The sequence below is a fragment of the Mytilus trossulus genome, chromosome 8, assembly GCF_036588685.1.
Source record: "Mytilus trossulus isolate FHL-02 chromosome 8, PNRI_Mtr1.1.1.hap1, whole genome shotgun sequence".
Lineage (NCBI taxonomy): Eukaryota > Metazoa > Mollusca > Bivalvia > Mytilida > Mytilidae > Mytilus > Mytilus trossulus.
Window position 1 is genome coordinate 62,234,318 of NC_086380.1, and position 21,615 is coordinate 62,255,932.

Genomic DNA, 21,615 nt, shown 5'->3' on the forward strand with positions numbered 1-21,615 from the left:
TATTCTGCCATAGGCGACAATACTAACATTTTCTAATCTTAACACTTTTTATAATAAAAACCTGGATAAAACAGTTATGTGTGGTGTTAGTACTTTATTACTCTATTTTTAAAATTGAGGCCAAATAGTATCATGACCAATTTCCAACGGAGCTTGTTTATGTTATCCATGACCACCGTCATTTTGCACAAATTTATAAAATTTTTAAAGCCTTTTCTAATAATTCTCTAGAAAATATTTCAATAGGTTTTAAAATTTATAGTGTAAATATAAACACTGCAGTTATTCATAGATAAATAAAAAAAAATATTGTACCCTTACATCCATTCACGGCGCTCCTAAGTTGACTTCCTTCACCTGTCTTGGGTACACAAAAGGCCAACCTAATGCTAGGAAAATGTAATAGTACCGTTTTCCCTATAGAGGTCGTATTAAAACTAACTATTGAATATAGAAAATAAGTGCATATATCATGTATATAGAGCATTTCTGTTTTCCCAAAAATAATAAAACATTATGAGTGTATACTTACATGTCAGTTATACACTATCTATCTGAAATGCTTGTAACTGTGCATTTTAAATAAGATACATGATTTAAAATAAGGACTAAATTGGCTTGAACTGCCATTTCACACGTATCATTAATTATACCCGAGGCTACTTGTCCCTGTTTTAAGGATTAATTTAGGATCTATCCCTGACGGATCTATAGTCAAAATAATTGTATTTTCCCGCGGTTCGTATAGTAAAGCGGGAAAATATTGTATTGTCGTTACGTTTTCATAAATATTCATAAGGCATGACAGAATTGCCCAATCAGAAGTCGAATTTGTCTTACGATATATTGTTTTTTTTTCAAGCGCTTCACTTTCTAGCCGTCGTTCAACATAGTTAGCTGCATGGACGCCGATATACGTGCCGAAGTGCATAATGCTGTACAAAACACCCAAGAAAAGTTATTGGACAATATGACAACTTTACTAGAGTCTCGTTTAGACGGTTTCCAAAGAAGAATTCAGGAAAACCAGAAATCCTTGTCAGACACACAGATAGCCAAGATAGATGAAAAGATGTCCGACACATATAAGTTCCGCAAAAGAGGTAACGAAGAGCAGTACAAACACAACCACAAAGTATTCGTGAAGATAACATGGATAAGGGAGGCCACAACTGAGATGGAAGCAGACAACATCAGTCAGACCAATATTAACAACGCGAAACGGAAGGTATGGACATTATCAAGAACAGACAAAAGCTAATAAAATTAGCTGATTCGTCAGACGCAGGGTGGCGGGTAGTAGCTGAGTATATTGCTAATCCTTTGGCTGAGAATTCCGAGGACGAAAGAAAAATTTACAAGGCACAGGCACGGGCAGATACCAAGATGAAAAAAAACCCTGAAAAAACGAACAGACCAAAGGACAACACCATACAACAAAACAACGACACCAAATTTTACGGGAAGTCAGTCGATACCTGTTAATGTCAGCACTGGATTTGGAAGACCTTAGAGATGTTTTTATTGTCACGAGAGTGGGCATTGGATAAGGCAAATCTTATTTTAATGCTTTTAAAAGATGGGAACGTTTCATATCTCTCCATGGACATGTTGCTTTACCAGCTCAACCAGTGCACGTCGCACTATACCTTACAGACTTAGTTAACAACGGTTCTACTTATCATGCGGTATATCATGCAATATATGGTATAAAATGGGCACACGAAATCAACAGTTTAAAAGATCCTACCACTAACACTTGTGTTACTTCAATACTAGAAGCGTCTAAAAGAGTTGCGCCAAAGAAGACTAACAAGAAAGATCCAGTAACTACAGACGTTTTGATAGAACTTTGTGATAATTTCAAAGATTGTTCTGACCTACTTGTCTTAAGAGATTTAACTATGATGCTACTTTGGTTTGCAGGTTTCCTTAGAAACGATGAACTTAGTTCTTTGCGTTTCCTTGACATTGATATACAAGATTCTTTTCTGATTTTACATATAACTAAGAGTAAAACTGACCAATACAGGCAAATCAATGAGGTTATAATAGCAAAAGGTTCTACAATCGCATGTCCATATAATATGTTAGTTAAATACACACGTTTGGCTGGTTTAGTAGTCATGAGAATAAATTTTTATTTCGTCCTATCTACAGGTCAGGAGAGTTGTGTAAATTGATAAATAAGGATAAGAAACTCAGTTACACGGCGGCTAGTGAGTATCTTCTGAAGAGAATTAAAATTATTCGTCCTGGTTGTAACATAGGACTTCACTCGTTCAGATCAGGTGGTGCCACAGTGGTTGCTAATGCAGACGTTAGCGACAGGTGTTTGAAAAAACACGACAGATGGAAAACTGATTCGAGTAAAGATGGTTATATCGTAGACTCCATAGAAAGGTTTGAAAATTTCTTAAGTTTTAGGTTTATAGTTTTCATATTTGGGATCGTGTACCCTTTCTTTGTATATTTCTATCACGTTCGACGGGCTGTCGGCAAATTTATATTTGTGTTTAAGTAAGATTTAGTAATAGAGTAGAGGTAATACTTGTATTTTCCCGCGGTTCGTATAGTAAAGCGGGACAATATTGTATTGTCGTTACGTTTTCATAAATATTTATAAGGCATGACAAAATTGACCAATCAGAAGTCGAATTTTGTCTTACGATATATTTGTGTTTTTCAAGCGCTTCACTTTCTAGCTGTCGTTCAACATAGTAAGCTCCTTTATTTTTAATTGCTGATTGCAATTTAAGTTGTTTTTATGATTTTCTATTTGTATCTGTATTTGCTAATTGGCACGGATACAGGTTTCCATTCATATTCATATATCATGTGAACGATTGTTGGTTTTTCCTGGACGGCCTTGACTATCTATGAAGGGTAAACATTCAGATATTTAAGCCAATACACTGTGGATACATTGAAATTTGAAATATTGTACATATATATATGTCTTTTAATAATTGTTAAAATGTGTACTGCTGGAAATTATTTGAGATACAAATTAAATACGGCGTCTATCACGTTCGACGGGCTGTCGGCAAATTTATATTTGTGTTTTAGTAATATTTAGTAATAGAGTAGAGGTTATACGATTTAATATGTACATCTTTACATAACAATACAGAGCAAGTAACATTCAGTTGTCGTATAGTTTTTTAACAATACTAATGTTAAGTTTTATTTTGCTTTTTAATGATTTCTCTCTGAATGCATTTTGCATTTTTCTACTTTATAGCTAAATGATTTCTCTCTGAATGCATTTTTCATTTCTCTACTTTATAGCTAAATGTTTTATAATCGAAAATAGAAAATTAATTAGAACTTTGACAATTTGTATATCACCCCGGGGCAAGATCTAAATTAAACATAATTAATATACAAGTTTTTTAAACAGTAACTTTTTATCAGTAATCAGATTTAATTTTACGACTTACTTCATTATATTTTTGATCTAATATTGCGTAGACTTTCATCTGCATATGCAACCTCTATCGTGCAAGGCTTTGTCATACGAAATGACAAAAGTTGTGAAATGCAAAATCAACATGAACGTAATTAATGTTTACTTGATGTTACGAGTAACACGCTTACTGATTTCAAATTAAAAACTCCACATTATTTTTGTGACATCAAGAGAAAATGAAATATTTATCGGTTTTCAGACATTTTCAAGAAGTTTGCTTGTCTTTTCTATCTGAAGTTATTACACACAACATAATAGATCGGTAGTTATAGATGATTAAAAGTCAAACTTTGCCAGGAATCCTCACAGACATGTCTTATAATGCCAAATGACATCGTATTATGAAAAATGTACATTTGAAGGGTATTATAGATAAGTTCTTCAAACATCAATTTAAACTATCGGTTTGACAACACAAGTTTTCACTATTAACCATAAGAAGTTCGTATGTTTGGATTTGATGGGTCACGGCCAAAATATCATAGATATAGGAAGATGTGGTATTAGTGTCAATGAGACAACTCTCCATTCAAATAACAATTTACAAAAGTAAACCATGTCTAGTTTTGACATTTAAGTATTGCCTCTAGCAGTAACTTTCGGATTGTTTCATGTTGTATTTTCAATAGATTTGAATTATCACAATGGCTGCGGAATACAATGCAAATGCAACTTTTGAAAGAGAGAGGATTCACAATTAAAATCCATCTGCACAATTCGGTGCCGCGTTGAAAGCATTTTCACGCGAAAATTAAAAAAAATCGACTATGATCATCCATGCGAGACAGCAGACTCTTTATGCCGGCTTCACACATTGGCGTATAAACTGGCGTGCACCAAACGTACAGAGAAAATTGACAAAGTCGGTATCCGTTAGTTGCACGCCAGAGGAACGTTAAGCAATCGTTAAACGTGCGTTGCATACGTTTGAAGTACGTCGAAATACAGAGGTCTCGCTTGGTGAACGGTACAACTCGAGGAAATTTTTATGCAGCATAAAAATTTCCATCCATCTCCAGCGAGTGTCTAGCGTATACATGTACGCTACGCTACACGCACGTTGAACATACACTACATGCGCGTTTAACGCGCTACAGATAAGTTTGAGACACGTTAAGGACACGTTATATACGCTTCTAGATCGTTCGACTTTAACTAAAACGTATGCGGGTGTGTTTGTTACAAACACCCCATAATAGAAAGTCCAAGATATGACCGGGACGCGTCTCAAATACGTTCAAGAAACTTATTTTTCCTTCGTAGCGTGCATTTTATCTATGTTAGACAAACGCCAGGCATACTCAACCATACGTTTCTTGAACGCCCGATAAACGCTAAGTTCGCTTCTCGTACCCTTGCACGGTCGGTATAGTCGTCTTAACCTTAATGTTCCGTTTTGTGTAGTGTGGTTGCGGTATCCGTCAATTTCCTAGTTCTATTTTTATGTTCGAAGCTTTGGTATATGGTTTATATTAATCTTCATTTGGATCCTTTAAAGTTATTTTTTTAATTTCCTTAACATTGTTTACCAAATCCGTAGTTAACACAAATCTTACCGAACAATACATATGATAAAATTATAAGCCTGGTATTTTTGTTGTTGTTTGCATACATGTGAAGAAAACTACAATATTGCGGCTGATGTCTAACATACATCCCGTCATGTTATTTTGACACGACTCAATTTTGTTAATATATTTCTTTGTTTATATATATCTAGAGTGATTAAGATCATGATAACACAATAATAACTGCTGTACCCTATTATTGACATTTTTCACCTATTGTGTATGTTTGTTTTGTTCACACATCGTTATCAGACAATATAATGGAATTTTATTCGACTGTCATACAAGTGAGAGGTTTAGCTAGCTATAAAACCAGGTTGAATCCACCATTTTCTACATAAGAAAATACCTGTACAAAGTCAGGAATATGACAGTTGTAATCCATTCCTGTCATGTTTAAAAGGTAAAATCACAAAAATACTGAACTCCGAGGAAAATTCAAAACGGAAAGTTCCTAATCAAATGACAAAATCAAATAAAAACACATCAAACGAAGAGAAAACAACTGTTAAATCCCTGATTTGGTATCGGCATTTTCAAATGCAAAAAATGGTGGTTTGAACCTGGTTTTATAGCGCCAAACCTCTCACTTGTATGACAGTTCCACCAAATTATATTATATTTACAATGATGCATGAACAAAACAGACTTAATAGATGAAATAGTCAAAATATGGGTACACCAGTCATCACTGTGTCACAATCTCAAAACATCTATCAAATTTAAAAACCACATTCATTGCTTCGCGTGTTTGACGTCAGAAAATAAAAACGTCACACAGAAAAATGTAAAAATAATTTTATAGTTCAAAGTACTTAAAAAAAAAAGATAATTTCACATCGGGAATGGTGGTATACAGGGTTAAAAAATCCAAAAAATTTGTTAGAACTAGTTTCAGAAAAAGCTCGAGATCTAAAATTATCGAGAAGTTCTTGAGAATTTGAAAAAAATCCACATATGGTTAATACCACTACGCGAGTAAAATAATTTTGTCGTTCAAAGTACTTTCAAATTTATAATAGAATAACATAATGTCATGTATACTAGATCAATTACATTATGTCAGGATCTTTAAAAGTACAGAGCCACGTCATATGTATCAAAGCACCACAAAAAGTCACGCGTACAAAACACACCAGCAAAAAATGAAACATAATACAAACACATTGACGGGATGTATAAGTACTGTAAGTACCGAGCCACGACAAATTGATATCACAGTAAACAGGGCAAACAGTAAAAGTAATATTAATATAAATACAAAGACATATAAAAGAACAATACAACACGTTATTAAGATGATCAACAACGTCAGTACGCAGAATCTATACATCAAGACCATCATGTATTATTTGTTGAAGTTGATACGGAATAGTTATCAATAAGGTGTTGGTACCTTCCGATGAAGTTGTTTTAGAAAGAGGACGAGACGTTCATTGACATTCCCCTGGTTCATTAACTTTCTGCTCAGACGCTGGGGACGTTTTACAAAGACTGAGTAGGAGCTGCAAGCTCTTGAATATCGAATAAGTTGGAAAATGTATATCTCATATGCAGATGAAGTTGGTATATTGCTACTAAGGTAGGGGAAATTGATAATTTCAAAATTAAAATCTTCTCGTTTGTCATACATTCTGGTACTTAGAGGTTTGTGAATGTCAAATTCGAAGTATAAGTCTAAATGTTTTAGCTTTTGATTTTGACATTTAATAAGGAATTTTCTTTTCTGAATTTTCCTTGGAGTTCAGTACTTATGTGATTTTACTTATCTCTGATAACGTCTTATCTTTACATGATTTCATGTGTTCTGTAATATAACCCTGTTGTTCTAAATTATGTGTATGTTTGTATTTTGTTTTATTTTTAGGTGTACAATATAACTATGTTTATCTGTTACATGCTCGGTTACATGCGTTAGCTTAATTTATATTTTCATTTTCTTCTTTTCCATTTGAGCTTTCGTAATGGCGTATTTCCTTCAATGAATCGCTCAATTCTTCATAGCATTGTACATTCATGTAGGTTGGTGTTTCGTTGCTCACAACATCATCCAGTTCTGAAGCCTCTTCCCTATTCTCCAGTGAATAATCCCGCCATGTGACAGAATGATAAGATACGTCGTCCATGTCCTCATACTGTGATTGGTAGATGGGCTGTATATAAGCTACCTCCCGATCTGTATCAGGGTGGTGACTAAAATGGTATAAACTTTATTTAAGAAAGTCGTAATAAGCATTTGTGAGCGACGAATAGAAAGTATATTTTTTATCAGTTTTTTTTTGCTACGAATATCCTTCAAAGACAATAAGGGCATTCAAGACGATGCATGATTGTCGGTTTGGCTATGTAGAATGAATTATAACTACGCAAACACGTTTGGTTGTATTATGAATGCTAAATACGGTGTTCTGTTGCAGGATGTTTTGATGGAAACTTAAGATTAAATAAAGCAGAACCTTTGATGAATTTTTCAAAGAAGATTAAGCGGGAAGTGTACTCATATCACCTGTCGAGTTAACCATTAAAAATCCAGTAATAAGTATTTTATCGAGATTGCTCAGACGTCTAGTGTAAATTTACAGGACTTAATTGAGCCATGGGACATCAGAATGCAGCAAATACAAATTTGAAATTGCTGACCAGACTGAGGGTCGCACTTTTAAATATTTGGGTGGTAGAAAGTCATACGCCAGAAAATTAAGACTAGGTTATGTCAACAACGCAGAAATTCGCATAGGAGTTTTGCTAGGACAAAAGTAACACAACCGTAGTCATGACGTCCTTTTTACCAACCCAAATAACTGTTTTGTGTATATTTAATAACTTATAAGTCTCTTTCTAATGATGTGAAATAAACATATGATATCACGGAACAGATATTTCAAACAGATACACTATTATATATTCTTCTGCAGTCGGAAACCCGGTTGAAATAGAACAAAAGAATCGAAGCTATTTGTTAGAGAAGGCGATAAATGTGTACTGTAATGTTTACTATAGTGACAAAAAATTTAAAAGTTAATAGAAACAAACAAAATTACAATTTTCTCCTCAATTACGAAGTGTTATATTTTAAAAACACCATTTGCATAAGTTTTTAATTTATCTAATACATAGTTAAGCAGAACAATTAAATATCAATCAAGTCGACGACATGGGTAACTTTCAAGTTGGATGAAAAAAATGCATAACCTCCGATTTAGAAAAAAAATAACAACGGACGGAAAACATATAAATATATCAGTTCAGTAATTTTCGTGTCTGCCCTTCCATTATGTGACTCAAGAAAAAATTGCAAAAAATGAGTAACAATAGTATCGAAAGGAAAAAATCGAGTGCACCTTTTAATGTTAGGGCGTGTTTGAGTTGAATATTTTGTCTTGATATCGTACAAATCAAGAATATTTCATACATCGTCTCGCTTCAGATTCTATCATTTTTATATATCAAAGCTACAGGTTGACTTTATAACATAAAAAAAATCACAGTACTAAAAGATGCAATATATGGATCAAGTGAAATACCTATCTAATGAATCACAAAAACAGAGTAGGTGGGTTCGAATAGCTATTTTTTACTGAAAGTACTTGACGACAGTCTTTCAAGTTGGATGATAAAAATGCATATCTTCGAAAAATTATATTTTTGTGTGTGTGATTACTAGGGTTTATAGTCTTCAACCACTAAAAAAATCTAGTCTGCACTTTCACCAAATATTTTATTAGAATTTTTGTAAATGTTTATGAATTTTCGAAAATTCCACCTGACAACCGATCAGACTATAGTTTTAAGTTGAAACAATGCAGACAAGATCATTAACTGATGCTCATTAGCTAGTTGATACATTTGTCTTTTAAAATACAACTGACATAAAGGATCGTAATAGTATGTGGATACATTTATCGGTTTCCGAGAGCAAAATTGGTAGCGCGTCATCCCTACAATGGCTTCCATTTCTACGATTTTGAAAATGAACTGGCGTAATGGGGAGATTATTTTGACGAAGTAGAATCCTGACTGTCTGTGTTCACAATCAATGATATATGAAGTAAAATTCTATTGGAACCAAAATTGATAGAATATGAAGAATAATACCTTATTACAAAACAAAATCCTTTGTAGAAATATGGATTGCTTATCAATGATAGAGCTGCTTATAAAGATGTTATGTCGTTTTGATCATGTAATTTGTTGTAAATTTGTTCCATGAAAGATGAAGACTGTTCAACATTTTTAAAGACAAACAGGTGCAGATCCAGACATGTTTTAAAGAGGGTGGTTCAAATTCAGGATAAATGAGGATCCAACCACATGTCCCTATTCCTAAGCATTGATCTTACAAAAAAACGGAAACCAAGACACCCCCCTAACTTTTGGATCCGCCACTGACAATGTACGCCAATAACATTTGTAAATGCAGAATTAGCACATTTTATTTTTCGTCGGTTCGATGTATAACGAAGTTCAATGTATCAATAGATCTCTCCGGACGTTCTGATGATTGGTAACGTAGTTTGAAATGGCGAAAGTCGAATTTCCGAATTTTTTCATACCTTATTACATTCTTTGCAAATTGTACAATACTTTATATTCGGAATCATTAATTCAAGTGCAATGATACATAATGTAAATTGCTTGCATCATTTATCATTTTTGCGATTATTGATACTAAGTGCACTCATCATAGATATATCATGGAAAGACAGGTAATGTTGTGCGTGATGTATGCATAAATACGCTGTGACTTCGGATCTATTTGGGACGTAAATTTGATTACAAATGTTTTTATAAAACATCTAGTATTCTTCAATTTGTAAGTCATTAGAGATTTCCGTGACTATACCTTCTTAAACATCATGTTAAATGTATCGAGATGACAGGAATTTTATTACTATCTTAAATGAACTACATTTAAGGTGTGAATTATAATGTTTTTTTTTTTAATGTAATCGCTATTAGGCAAAAAAACTAAATACTTGTTGGCAGATACTCTGTTGCTGTCTTGAAGGTCAACTGAAAAGAAAAGAAAAATTTTAAATTTAAAGAAATCGGCTTTTATTGTCATAATGAATACATATTTAAACTTGCATTACCAAAAGTTTAATTATATACAAGTTTGAATGATTGATATGTGTATGCCAGATATCAAGAAAAAAATATGTCATGCATATTCAGCGCAAGAATATATAACAATAATTCAACAGATAGGATTTGCAGGGTGGGTCCACTAGGATGCGAGTACGAATTTCGACTGTAACTGGAAAAGAAAAGCACCAACATTTTCCGATTTTTCCTTTTTTTACCCTGTCATTTGCATGTTGCATTGGGTCTGTAACTTTTAAAGAGCCGATACAATTTTCATAATTCGGCGTTATTTACCTCTCCAACTGGACGTGTCTGTGCATTGCAACCAAACGAGTGACTCTGGTAAATATGTTTCTATGTATGTTGACATTTGTATTTGTTGCACTTCAGTTTTTCTGCTGTGGCGTTGTTTTCCTCTTATCGATGATGTGTTGGCTTTAGTTTAGTGGGCATAGACTTTGTATGTGGCGTGGAAGCCTTTTATGTGACTATATGTTTATATACCAGTCCTGTTAGTATGCAGGATAAAACTATCTTTTAAAAATGATACGTTTGCTCATAATTACGCCTTTTCTTAGCCGAATGATATACCTACCTGAAAATTTCATATTAAGATATTTTCCCACAATTGCAGCAACAATCAGTACAGAAATCAAAACAACAGCACAAGGAACTGCTACATAAATATACATAAACTTCTGCAACAAACCGTTGTCTAGAAGAAAGAGGGAAATATATTTCATTTCATTTTAATTTTTATATACAATGAACGTACATAGCCTTTCGTTTGAATTGTTTTATAGTTTTGTTTACTTTTATGGTTGACTTTGCAGTATGAGTTATGCTTATTGTTGAAGGCCGTACGGTGACGTGTTAGATTCTATCTCATTAAGTCTCTGACTGAGAGTTACCCCATTGCCATTCAAGAGCAAAAAGTACTATTGGTATTGCGTTGACATTAAAGTCTAGCCATTGCTTAATTACCAATTGTTTAGAACGTTGCAATGCTAGCCAATCAAAATGTGTTGAAATACACGTTTGAAAATATTTTCAGAATTTCTTTAGTTTCTGAATGAGGGCTTACATGTTTTTCTCAAATTGTTATGTTTTGATTGTATAAATTTTACCAATAAATCGTTTTGAAAACGTAATGCAAAACGTGTACACCATACAAATCTTAGTTTGTGATTTCTGAATGGTTCACCGGTTGTCACTCGTATTTATTTTAAGATTGGGATAGTTGGTATGCAAAGGTGTGTGTAGTTTTATTATATAGACATTCGTAATAATAATTCATGTATATTTCAATACATTTTTCTATAATGTACTCAAGTATATTTTTTACCAACTACAATGTTTTAGCATCTAGATTTAACAGTTTATTTGTTTATATATCATTTGTTTGTTACTTGTATATTTGTGACGTCACACACGTGGGTGGTTATTATAGCCATTGAAACAAGTTAAGTCTTAGATGCATGATTTTTTTATTAGTTGTTAGTAGCTTTGAACTAGCTGTCAGATAACTGCGAGTACTCTCAGATCTGTTCCTAGTGTCTTTTTGTTGTCGAAGTGTACAAGAATCCGGTCACGTCCACTTGTATTTTGTCCATCTGATGAATGAAGCCTTTTGAATTGATTTTTTATAGTTCGTCCTTACATGTATGTTGTACTGTTATGCCACTGTCCAAAGTTCGGGGAGGGTTGGGATCCCACTAGCATGTTAAACCCGCCACATTATTTATGTATGTGCCTGTCCCAGGTCAGGAGCCTGTAATTGAGTGGTTGTCGTTTGTTTATGTGTAACATATTTGTTTATAGTTCTTTTTTTTATTTAAATAAGGCCGTTAGTTTTCTCTTTTGAAATGTTTAACATTGTCATATCGGGGCCTTTTATAGCTGACTATGTGGTATGTGCTTTGCTCATTGTTAAAGGCCGTACGGTGACCTACAGTTGTTAATGTCTGTTTCGTTTTGGTCTTTTGTGGACAGTTGTCTCATTGCCAATCATACCACATCTTCTTTTTTATAAGCCAACCATTTGTTTCCATCATATATAAAGAGATGTGTATTGATTGCCAATGAGAAAAATACCCACCAGAGTCCAAATGGTGAAGATAAAACCAATCATATATTTTGTTTTTATGTTGAAATATCGTTATGCTTGGTAAAATTCTGTTTCCATTGCTCACTTTTCTTTAGAAATATTCAGACAAAGGTATCTTTTTAGAATGTCTCTTCAGAAAAGAGTTAAATTGTCATCGTATCATGTAAGTATGGGATTATTTTATTTACCTGGTTTATTTACAAGTTCATCTGAATGTGAAGTAGATATTAGATCTTCAGAAATCGACCCTGAATCAGTTGTGCTCTCATGTGTTGTACATGTTGTATTTCTCTTTTCCTTATCATTTGCAGTTATACTGCTTACATCAAACATCGGTTCTCTGCCGCCTATGATATTTTTCAAATGACAGCTGATAGTATCCATATGCGAAACTACTGCTCTGGGAAATGACAGCTTACTCATGCATACACGCTTAATGATAGGAGTTTTATAGTACTTCACATCGACTTCTACTTTGATGTTTTGTATAAATATATCGCTATGGTTACTAGAATTGCTTATATTTACGGACTCGTCATTAATATACCATATAATATACATCAATGGTGGTTCCGAAATATAAATGACCGACAGCGTAACATTTGATGAATCGGCAATCACCTCTTTTTTGATTATCACAGGTGCTCCTGCAATTAAAGAACATAATAAAACATCATGGACTTAATGTATCAACTGTAGAATGTAGTTTTTGAAGTAACATTTATCTCTATTTAGAAATAGCCCATGATACCACCCTCAGTCTTTAGTTATAAGTGTTGTGTTTTGCATTGGAGCCTCTGTGTCACCTTACAGTCTTTAGCTGTAAGTGGCGTGTTTGTATTTTTGTCGTCTTTGTTGTTGTTGTTTTTTGGCATGGCGTTTGTATTTGACCTGAATTATGATTTTAAATATCCCTTTGTATCTTCCACCTCTCTAATATCTTTAAATTTTCCGAATTCTAATATTTAATATTCGACTTATCATTTGAACAAACGGGATTCATCCTGAAATTTACAATGATGAGCGAATGCCAACATAAGATCATTACGAAAGATGACTTTATCCAACAATGGCCTTGCAGTCGATTCCTTTAAGACAACATTTAACAAGCACCTGCGATGGGAATTTTCCTATCCCGGATGTACGTCAGATGAAAGTGTATCGTATCTTACCTTGAACTATGACGTAAGCGGTTGACGTCATGTTTCTTCCGTTGCATGCTACCGTGCAAGTATAATCACCAACATCTTGATAACTGCAGTATGGTATAGAAAGAATTGAAAGGTGTTTATGATCGTCGCCGTTCAGTCTACGAATGCGCACACCATTTAAATGGTGATTCCAAATGAATGTTGGAAAAGGGCCTTCGACATTTTTAATTTTACACCTCAATTTGACGGTCTGTGTGGTATTGCATACCACATTTTTTGGATGCAAATCAACCATGTTTTCTGAAATATATATAAAATTAACATGCATAAATCCGTAAAGTACTATAGGAAGAGACCGAATTTATTGAACAGCATCTCCTCTGAAACCATAGACAGTCGGAAAGCTTTGTGATATAACTTATAATCGTAGTGTTGTGTACTTCCTTTAATTTTCCGTGGAAAAATCTTTTTCCACAAAAAAGTCCAATTTGTTTTTTTTAGAAATATCAAAATTCGGAGACCGTTATCGTTTCGTGTCTTATACGTTTCAGCACATGATCAGCCAACATGCTGCCCGCGAAATGTAAAAACTTTTCGTTTCAACGCTTGTCAAATTGTACCACGATCTCGCTGGAAACTTCTAGTATATAATATATAAATGGAAGATTTGTATTTCGCTAAATTAGTTTTTCCTTGCAATAATTCCTGTTCCTGTCCAAATACGAAAATGAGGAGATTTCGAGTGATTACCAATGAGATAACAGTCTCAAAGAGACCAAAATATGACCATAATATAATGAAATGAGGAATGATTGTCAATGAGACAATTATCAAAAATGTAAAATTTTGTTTTCTTTTTAAATTTGACACAACTACATTTTATTACCTTCAATAAATCTGATGCATATGTCTATACTTCCCTCTAAATTTCTAATAACAGCTCGATATAAGCCAAATTGGTCTCGTGCTGCTAAAAGAACAGACGATTCTAAACGATGGATTGAAGTTGTGTTTGACCAGGTTGAAATTTTCCAGTTCCCAAGTGTTCCACCATTTCCGGTTCCCCATGATACCGTTGGTGCGGGATAGCTATTCACATCCAGCAAAATCCTGGTTACATTTCCAACAACTGAGCTTAGCGTAAAATTTCTGTAATTTTTATAAAATTTTGGCTTAACTGAAAATAAACAATTAAAAATCTAAACTTAATGTTTTGATGATTTTACACATTATGATGCCTACATGTAAAGTAGGTGATCACCATGTTTACTACATTGTTTAAGGCTAAGTGATTTTAGGCAGCAATATATGGATAAATTATTCAAAATACTATGAGTGATAGAAAGGGGTAGTACAACAAATGTTATTAATAATCAACTATTACTCATAATTATATTAAAATTGAGAATGAAATTAGACTGCTCAGCACTAGAGACAATGAGTAATCAGCAAATAGACAAATTGCTAGATATAAAAAGGAAAACACAAGACCTATGCTACCATTTACACATGAAGCGTATACAACTTTTATGTGATATCAAGTGACATGAAAATATAACAGTAATATTAATTATAGTCTAAACAGTCTGCATGGGATGCCAAGCTAACTAGTTCAGTCATTGAATATCAATATACAAAATAATAGGATATAATTTAACATTTGCTTTGGCAGGGCACCTATTGACTAGATATTACAAGGTTGTAAAATTTATTTATTCATAGTGGCCTGAAATCAAAGTGCCGCAATTTGTGATGTGTGCATAATATTGTTTTTTATTAATATCTTTTATAGGACATTTTAAATCCTTTTTTAATTCACTTTAACTAACTAATTTTATTTTTGGTCTGTGACGTAATTTTGGTTCCTTTTCGCCATCGTATGTGACGTCATTTTTATTTATTGCGTCTAGGCCTGGACTGAGTCGGGTGTGTCTATTCTGTGTTGGTCTTAGCATTATGTATTCGGGTTTTGTTTTCTGTAATTAGTTAATACTTCAGTTTCATTGTGTATATCTTTTATATTCATTTGATAAAATTTACTGTTTGCAATTGCATTAATTGTTCTAAATAATAAGGATGTTCTTATCACAAGCATAAAAACATAGACGTATTTGACACAACCTTTTTCAACTTTTGATCTTCAGTGCTATACAACTTTGAACTTTTTGTCTCTTTCGATCTTTTATATCTGGGCGTCACTGGGGAGTCTTGTGTTGACGAGGCGCGTTTTTGGCGTATTGAATTTTAAACCTGGTGCTTTTTGTTATCTATTAATCATGTGTTTCTTTGTCTAATATGTTCTCCTATTTATTTGTATTGTAGTCCTGTAATATTTTGTTGTCATTTCAATGTTATATCTAACATTGCCATTAGAGTGCGAGGTTTGGCATGCCACAAAATCAGGTTCAACCCACCATTTTTTCCTTTAAAATGTCCTGTACCAAGTCAGGAATATGGCCATTGTTATATTATTGTTCGTTTCTGTGGGTGTTACATTTTAACGTTGCGTCGTTTGTTTTCTTTTATTTTTGAGTGTAAATCCACATTGCGTTAAGACGTGTCACGGTACTTGTCAAAATCATGTATTTGGTTTTGATGTTATATTTATTATTCTCGTGGGATTTTGTGTGATGCTTGGTCCGTTTCTGTGTGTGTTACATTTCAGTTTTGTGCCGTTGTTCTCCTCTTAAATGTAATGCGTTTCCCTCTATTTTAGTTTGTTATCCCGATTTTGTGTCTTTGTCCATCGATTTATGAGTTTTGAACAGCGGTATACTACTGTTGCCTTTATTTAAATTATATTTTTCATATCGTAAACATAAAATATCCGCTTTTTCGGTTAAGTATTTAAGATTTAAATGCTCATTCGACAGATGAAGTGCTCCGATAAAAAGGGGGTATATACCAGAACAGAACAGAACAGAACATAATGGTTCCTCTTCATGAACTATGAAAAATCAGCTTCAATGGAAAATCTTTTTTTTTCTATTTAAATATGTCATCAAAATTGTTAAGAACGTTGAAATATTTTTAGGTCAAACTCTGTTCATTCATGATATCGATTAAAATTAACATGTTGCTACAACATTTTGATATACTATTCACTGTTACAGTAGTAGTTGGTATGTACATGACTGTATGCTTGTCATTCTGCTTACAAAGTTTTTTCGGAAACCAAAAGTACCATTTACAAAAAGCCTTTCATTGTAACGGTCTTTTTCATCTGTATAGTAACGTTAACTGCAGTCTTATTTAATTTGCTAGTACCTATTTCCGGTCTTCAATGTGAACAGCAATACAGTAATTTTATAGCATTTTTTTTAACGTATATATTAAAAATGTACTTACATATTAATGTAATATTGAAGTCGTACCAAACTGGAATGCCATTATTATCAGTAGAACACCGGTAAGTTCGCAAATCATCTTTTCCAAAGTCTTTAATTACGAGGTTTCTATCATTATCGAGAGACATTTTCTGAGAAATATTGAGTTCCTGATTGATGTTATCGTTTAATGTATAAATTTTGTCTGCTTGTGCATCCGACCAAGTATACACTGGTTTAGATGGACACTTCAGGACTGCCGTAGAACTTTCCGTAACGTTTAGGTATATATTTTTCATACCCTCAATTTTACATACTGAAACAAAATATAGTTTTTTTTGTATACATGAGTTCTTATACTTCCTTTCATCAATTTGAAAATTAAATTCAACCGTTTTAAATCAGAGTACAATGAATCGAATATCTAGAATTTGAGTTGCTTTTATATCTCAGCAGTGAATTAAGAAGGCCCAGAATCAAATGGAACAAGAACTGGAATTATCACACCCTTCGTCTTTATGTTGCATTTTTGATATCGTGCTTTTTTTTTTTTTATCTTTATCTATTTGTGTAGTGTTCTGTTATTGTTGTTTGTTCGAACCTTTTGTCTTTTGTTCCTTTGTAATAATTTTTATTTTTTCCACATATTCTAATTTTTTTTATTTCGTCATTAGTTTAGTACACCGGGCCCCGTAATAAATACAAATTAGAAAACAGATATGCATTTACACATGCACATAAGGAGGTACTCATTTATTTGTTAATTGTTCTACTTTATTCACATTATACCTAATTGTGTATACGTTTCTAAAATTGATTTATATTGTTCTAATTTTTGTCCAAAGGTTAAAAATATGAACACAAATCTGTCACATATTGTTTCCTAAAAGACTTTGAATACGTTACCTATCACCAATACAACAATAACTTGACTAAGTGAAGTCTTCATTTCCGCTTCCGCCTAAATATGATTTCCTGAATAATTGAAATTAGTTGATATTTTTATAAACATGATTAAAAGGATGCGTCCTAGGTTTAATTTGTTCGCTTAGCTAGTTGAATGTTCAAACAACATTGTATCCACCTGTATATATATCTGAATTGGAAATTTAAGATTAAGCTAATGAATCAAAACGTGTATTATTAGATTACTGTAAAACAACTAAGTCTCGCGAGCGATTTATTTTCGCGAGAAGAAAAATAACGCGAATACAAATCGCAGCGAATATTTAAAACTTGGATCTTTCCTTGTCTTGTTACATCAAGAACATTTGAAAACCGCGAAATCAAATCGTCAAGGCTAGAAAGGGCTGGACGCGAAATAAAGCAGCCACGAAAACTAGTTGGTTTAATTTATTTAGTCTAGTCCAGTATCTGCACGTACCCATGTCGGTTCCAAGTAAAGATCCTTAACAGGGTTTGTATTCTGTTTCATCTTAACGTTTTTGCTTTATTTTGCTTTTATTTTTTATTGTTCAATTTATTCACGCCATAAACCTTTTCGGAGCCGTACTAAGTTAATCTCTGAAAGAAATAAAGGACAGGTCCACTCAATATTTCATAAGCCAGGACAAAAATAGAATGTTTGGAATACCAAATGTCTTTTGATCGAGCAATTTCAACAGATATTTGATTGTGTGTCTTTTGAAGTTGGATTGTACCACTACTGTCTCAGATTAGAGTGAAGGCTAGCGACTGTTCAAACGTTAAACAGGTCTATTCGCCTATGTTTTATTTCGCTGGCAATTGTGTTTGCACATCAATATGGATACTTCTTATTGTTCGGTTGTACTGTAGATGCATAAAATATTTCCCACTGGAAGTAACACAAACAGCAAATAACACAATATATGTATTTTGGTAAGGCATAAGTCTATATGAAATAAAAAGATACGATAAGAGTGCCAATGTGACAGCTCTCTACAAGAGACCAATTGACATAGAACGTAATACAATGCAATGTTTCCCATCTCCAACAGCATGTAAAACACATTCGCTCGTTTATCTTAGGCCTTTTCAAAAATATAACAAGGCGTTTTGTGCTATTTAATTTGGGAGGATACACTTTTAAAAATCCATTTAAAAATTTTGTGCATGGGAGCGATGAGAGATCTTTTTTTTTTAATTAGATTGTTAACCATGATAATTACAATTCTCATAAGCATGACTAAATGAGCTAAAATCTTTGTGAGAAAATCAAGAATACTGTTATGTTCTGATGCTTTTAAAGAAACGTTGTAAATGTAAGCACTTTACGATTTTTCTTTGAAATAAGGTATAGAAAAAACCAAAATCATTCTTACCGTTTTAAAATAAAAAGTTCTAAGCATCGATTAAGGCTAAATGGAATAAATGAACTCTAAAGTTTATATATTATTACTTCCTGATATTTTCATTGATATAATTTGATAATTATAACACTTTGGATATGATTGGTTTGTTCCAGAATCACTTAAAGGTTCAAGTTGAAAACTTTTAGAAATGCATAAAGTCTATTTCCCCTCTCTAAATAAGTGTTAATGCTAGTAAAATCGTACAATTAGCTTTAAGTTGTGTGAATATTTATAACAAGTTTAACCTCTTAATCAGTAAATTGTATTATATATTTTGTATGAAAGTATATGGTCTTTGTTCAAAATTTTCCGACCGACGTACAGTACACAAGTGAGCACCTTCGGCTCTTCTTCAAACTGTGGTAAAGGATTGTATAAATGTTCGTAATGTTCGCCAACGCCGCCAACATTTACGAAATCATTACTGTTCGCTAACGACGTCAAAGTCGCCAACATTTACACAATCATTACTGTTTGCTATTTATAAACGTCGTTAACATTTATGAACTCATAACTGTTCGCCAACTTCGCGAACGTCGCCAACATTTACGAAATTATTACTTCGTGTTTTTCGAAAATTACGGATTAAAAATGCAGAAAGTTTCCATATTTCAAATGATGATTATACCATCCATAATTATAAAAGTTTTATGTGTTCTCTACACATATTTCAGTTTAAGTGCAGGGTTTAACAATACCATTGAAAGTAATGCTATACATATATGAACTCAATGGTATTTCAAAACCCTGTATATAAAACTGTAATATGTGTGACATATTCAATTATATTTTGCACAATATCCACAAATGCTTTAGACATATGTCATTGAGTACATGTATATCACAATAATCTTATCAGCCAATGACAATGTGACAAATCCAATTACACTGTGCACAATATGTCAATCGTTGATAACAGTAATGTTGCACATAAAAATAATTACTAAGACATAACTGTCCATACATTCTTAATTTCACACAAGTATGCTGCATTCTCTGATTAAATACTCATAGTATAGTGCGATAAGAATAGATGATAATTACAAGAGAAAAGACAGAAGGCGAAATGGTTTGGAAAATTGTGCCAAATAATATGCACAATGATTAATCAGTACGTTTTAGATACAGTTACATTGTAGATCTACAAATACACGGTGTTATCAGAAACTACAAACAGCTCAATATTCGACAAAATATCGGTGAATGCCCTTCATCTTTACACGATAAGAAATTGTATCAAGACGCAGTAAAAATACTAATTAAATTGAAAGTGTTTACATTATTGAGAAGTGGAGGATATATATATATATCGCACAGAAAAAGATGTGAAGCAAAATTGTTTAGAAATGTTTCAGAAAAAGACTGATTCACTGATAGACATCGTATGACTATTATAAATTATGACTTTGATGGAGAGTTGTCTCATTGGCACCCATATCACATCTTCTTATATCTATTGTATGATTCAGTGAAATAACCTGTATGGATTAGTGATATACATTGTAAAGTATGTCAAAATGTAAGAAACAGCAGTGAGAGACATTGCATATCATGTATAAGGAATAAAGGACAGTGTACTTATCTTACCGAACTTACACACGAAGGAGCAGAGTAAATGTTTCTGAAATATAGAGTGATTCAGTGACATGTACATTGTATGATTCAGGGATGAATAAGTGTTATTGATAGACATTGTAAAGCATGTTAATGAAGCATGGGACAGTGCGCCAATCTTTCCGAACTAACACACGAAGGATCAGAAGACATGTTATATATATAGAGTGATTCCCGGATACACTTTTAGCGAATGACAATATTGTATGAATAAGTTTTAATAGTGATACACTTTGTATAGCATATCAAAAAAGTATGGGACAGTGCACCAATCTTACCGAACTTACACACGAAGGATCTGAGGAAATCTATTTCTTGTTGGAGGGTGAACCGTTTGACAAATTTTTACTTTCTAAAATACTACAAATTTTTCTGTACAGTTTAGAAATATATTTCCGAATGGTTTTGGACTTCCGAATATTTCGTGAAATTATTTCAAAAGACCAGTTACAAACTCCAGCTAATGCGGCCATTTTTGTGTTTTTAGCGAGTGACTTGGTTCTTATTTCTCACCATGCTATATTTGCTTTTGTTGTACTGATAAAGGAAAGAATATGGATTCACAAATATGTAGGAGAGATTGATGCATTTCTTAATGCTTTCTTCGGAATATTTAATTTTCTATGTTTAACAATTATGACGCTTGAAAAAGTTATGTATACAAAATTCCCGTTTAAACATTTGCGATTTTTCAGTGTTAAGAAAACAATTCTTTATATGTTGTTATGTGGTGTTCCGACATTTCTCTATTGTTTGGGGATCCACATTGAATTTCATGTTCACTATATTTCTAACACTCTTTCTATGTTCTATTGTTTCCATGAAGGAAATATTGCAGTAAGACATATCTTCTGGGTTATTCCAGTGCTTTTTATCATTATAATCGTATGCTGTCATGCAAGCATCTTAGTGAATTTATGTTACAATCGGTGTCATATTCCACAACAGCCGGGATTTAC

At 33.0% G+C, this 21,615-nt stretch overlaps 1 protein-coding gene across 1 annotated transcript; it reads left to right on the forward strand.

Annotated features, from left to right (window-relative positions):
- Positions 1 to 901: 901 nt before the first annotated feature.
- On the forward strand, positions 902 to 6,920 carry LOC134727849 (uncharacterized). The gene is made up of 4 exons (XM_063592243.1): positions 902 to 1,103; positions 1,552 to 2,115; positions 2,271 to 2,403; positions 6,908 to 6,920. The coding sequence occupies exons 1-4, from the start codon at positions 902 to 904 to the stop codon at positions 6,918 to 6,920; spliced, it is 912 nt and encodes a 303-aa protein (XP_063448313.1).
- The last annotated feature ends 14,695 nt before the right edge of the window (positions 6,921 to 21,615 follow it).

Coding starts and splice junctions, on each gene's coding strand:
- LOC134727849 (XM_063592243.1), top strand. CDS start 902: ATGGACGCCGATATACGTGCCGAAGTGCATAATGCTGTACAAAACACC. Junction 1,104..1,551: donor ATATAAGTTCCGCAAAAGAG/GTAACGAAGAGC, acceptor GCATTGGATAAG/GCAAATCTTATTTTAATGCT. Junction 2,116..2,270: donor TAAATACACACGTTTGGCTG/GTTTAGTAGTCA, acceptor GTTGTAACATAG/GACTTCACTCGTTCAGATCA.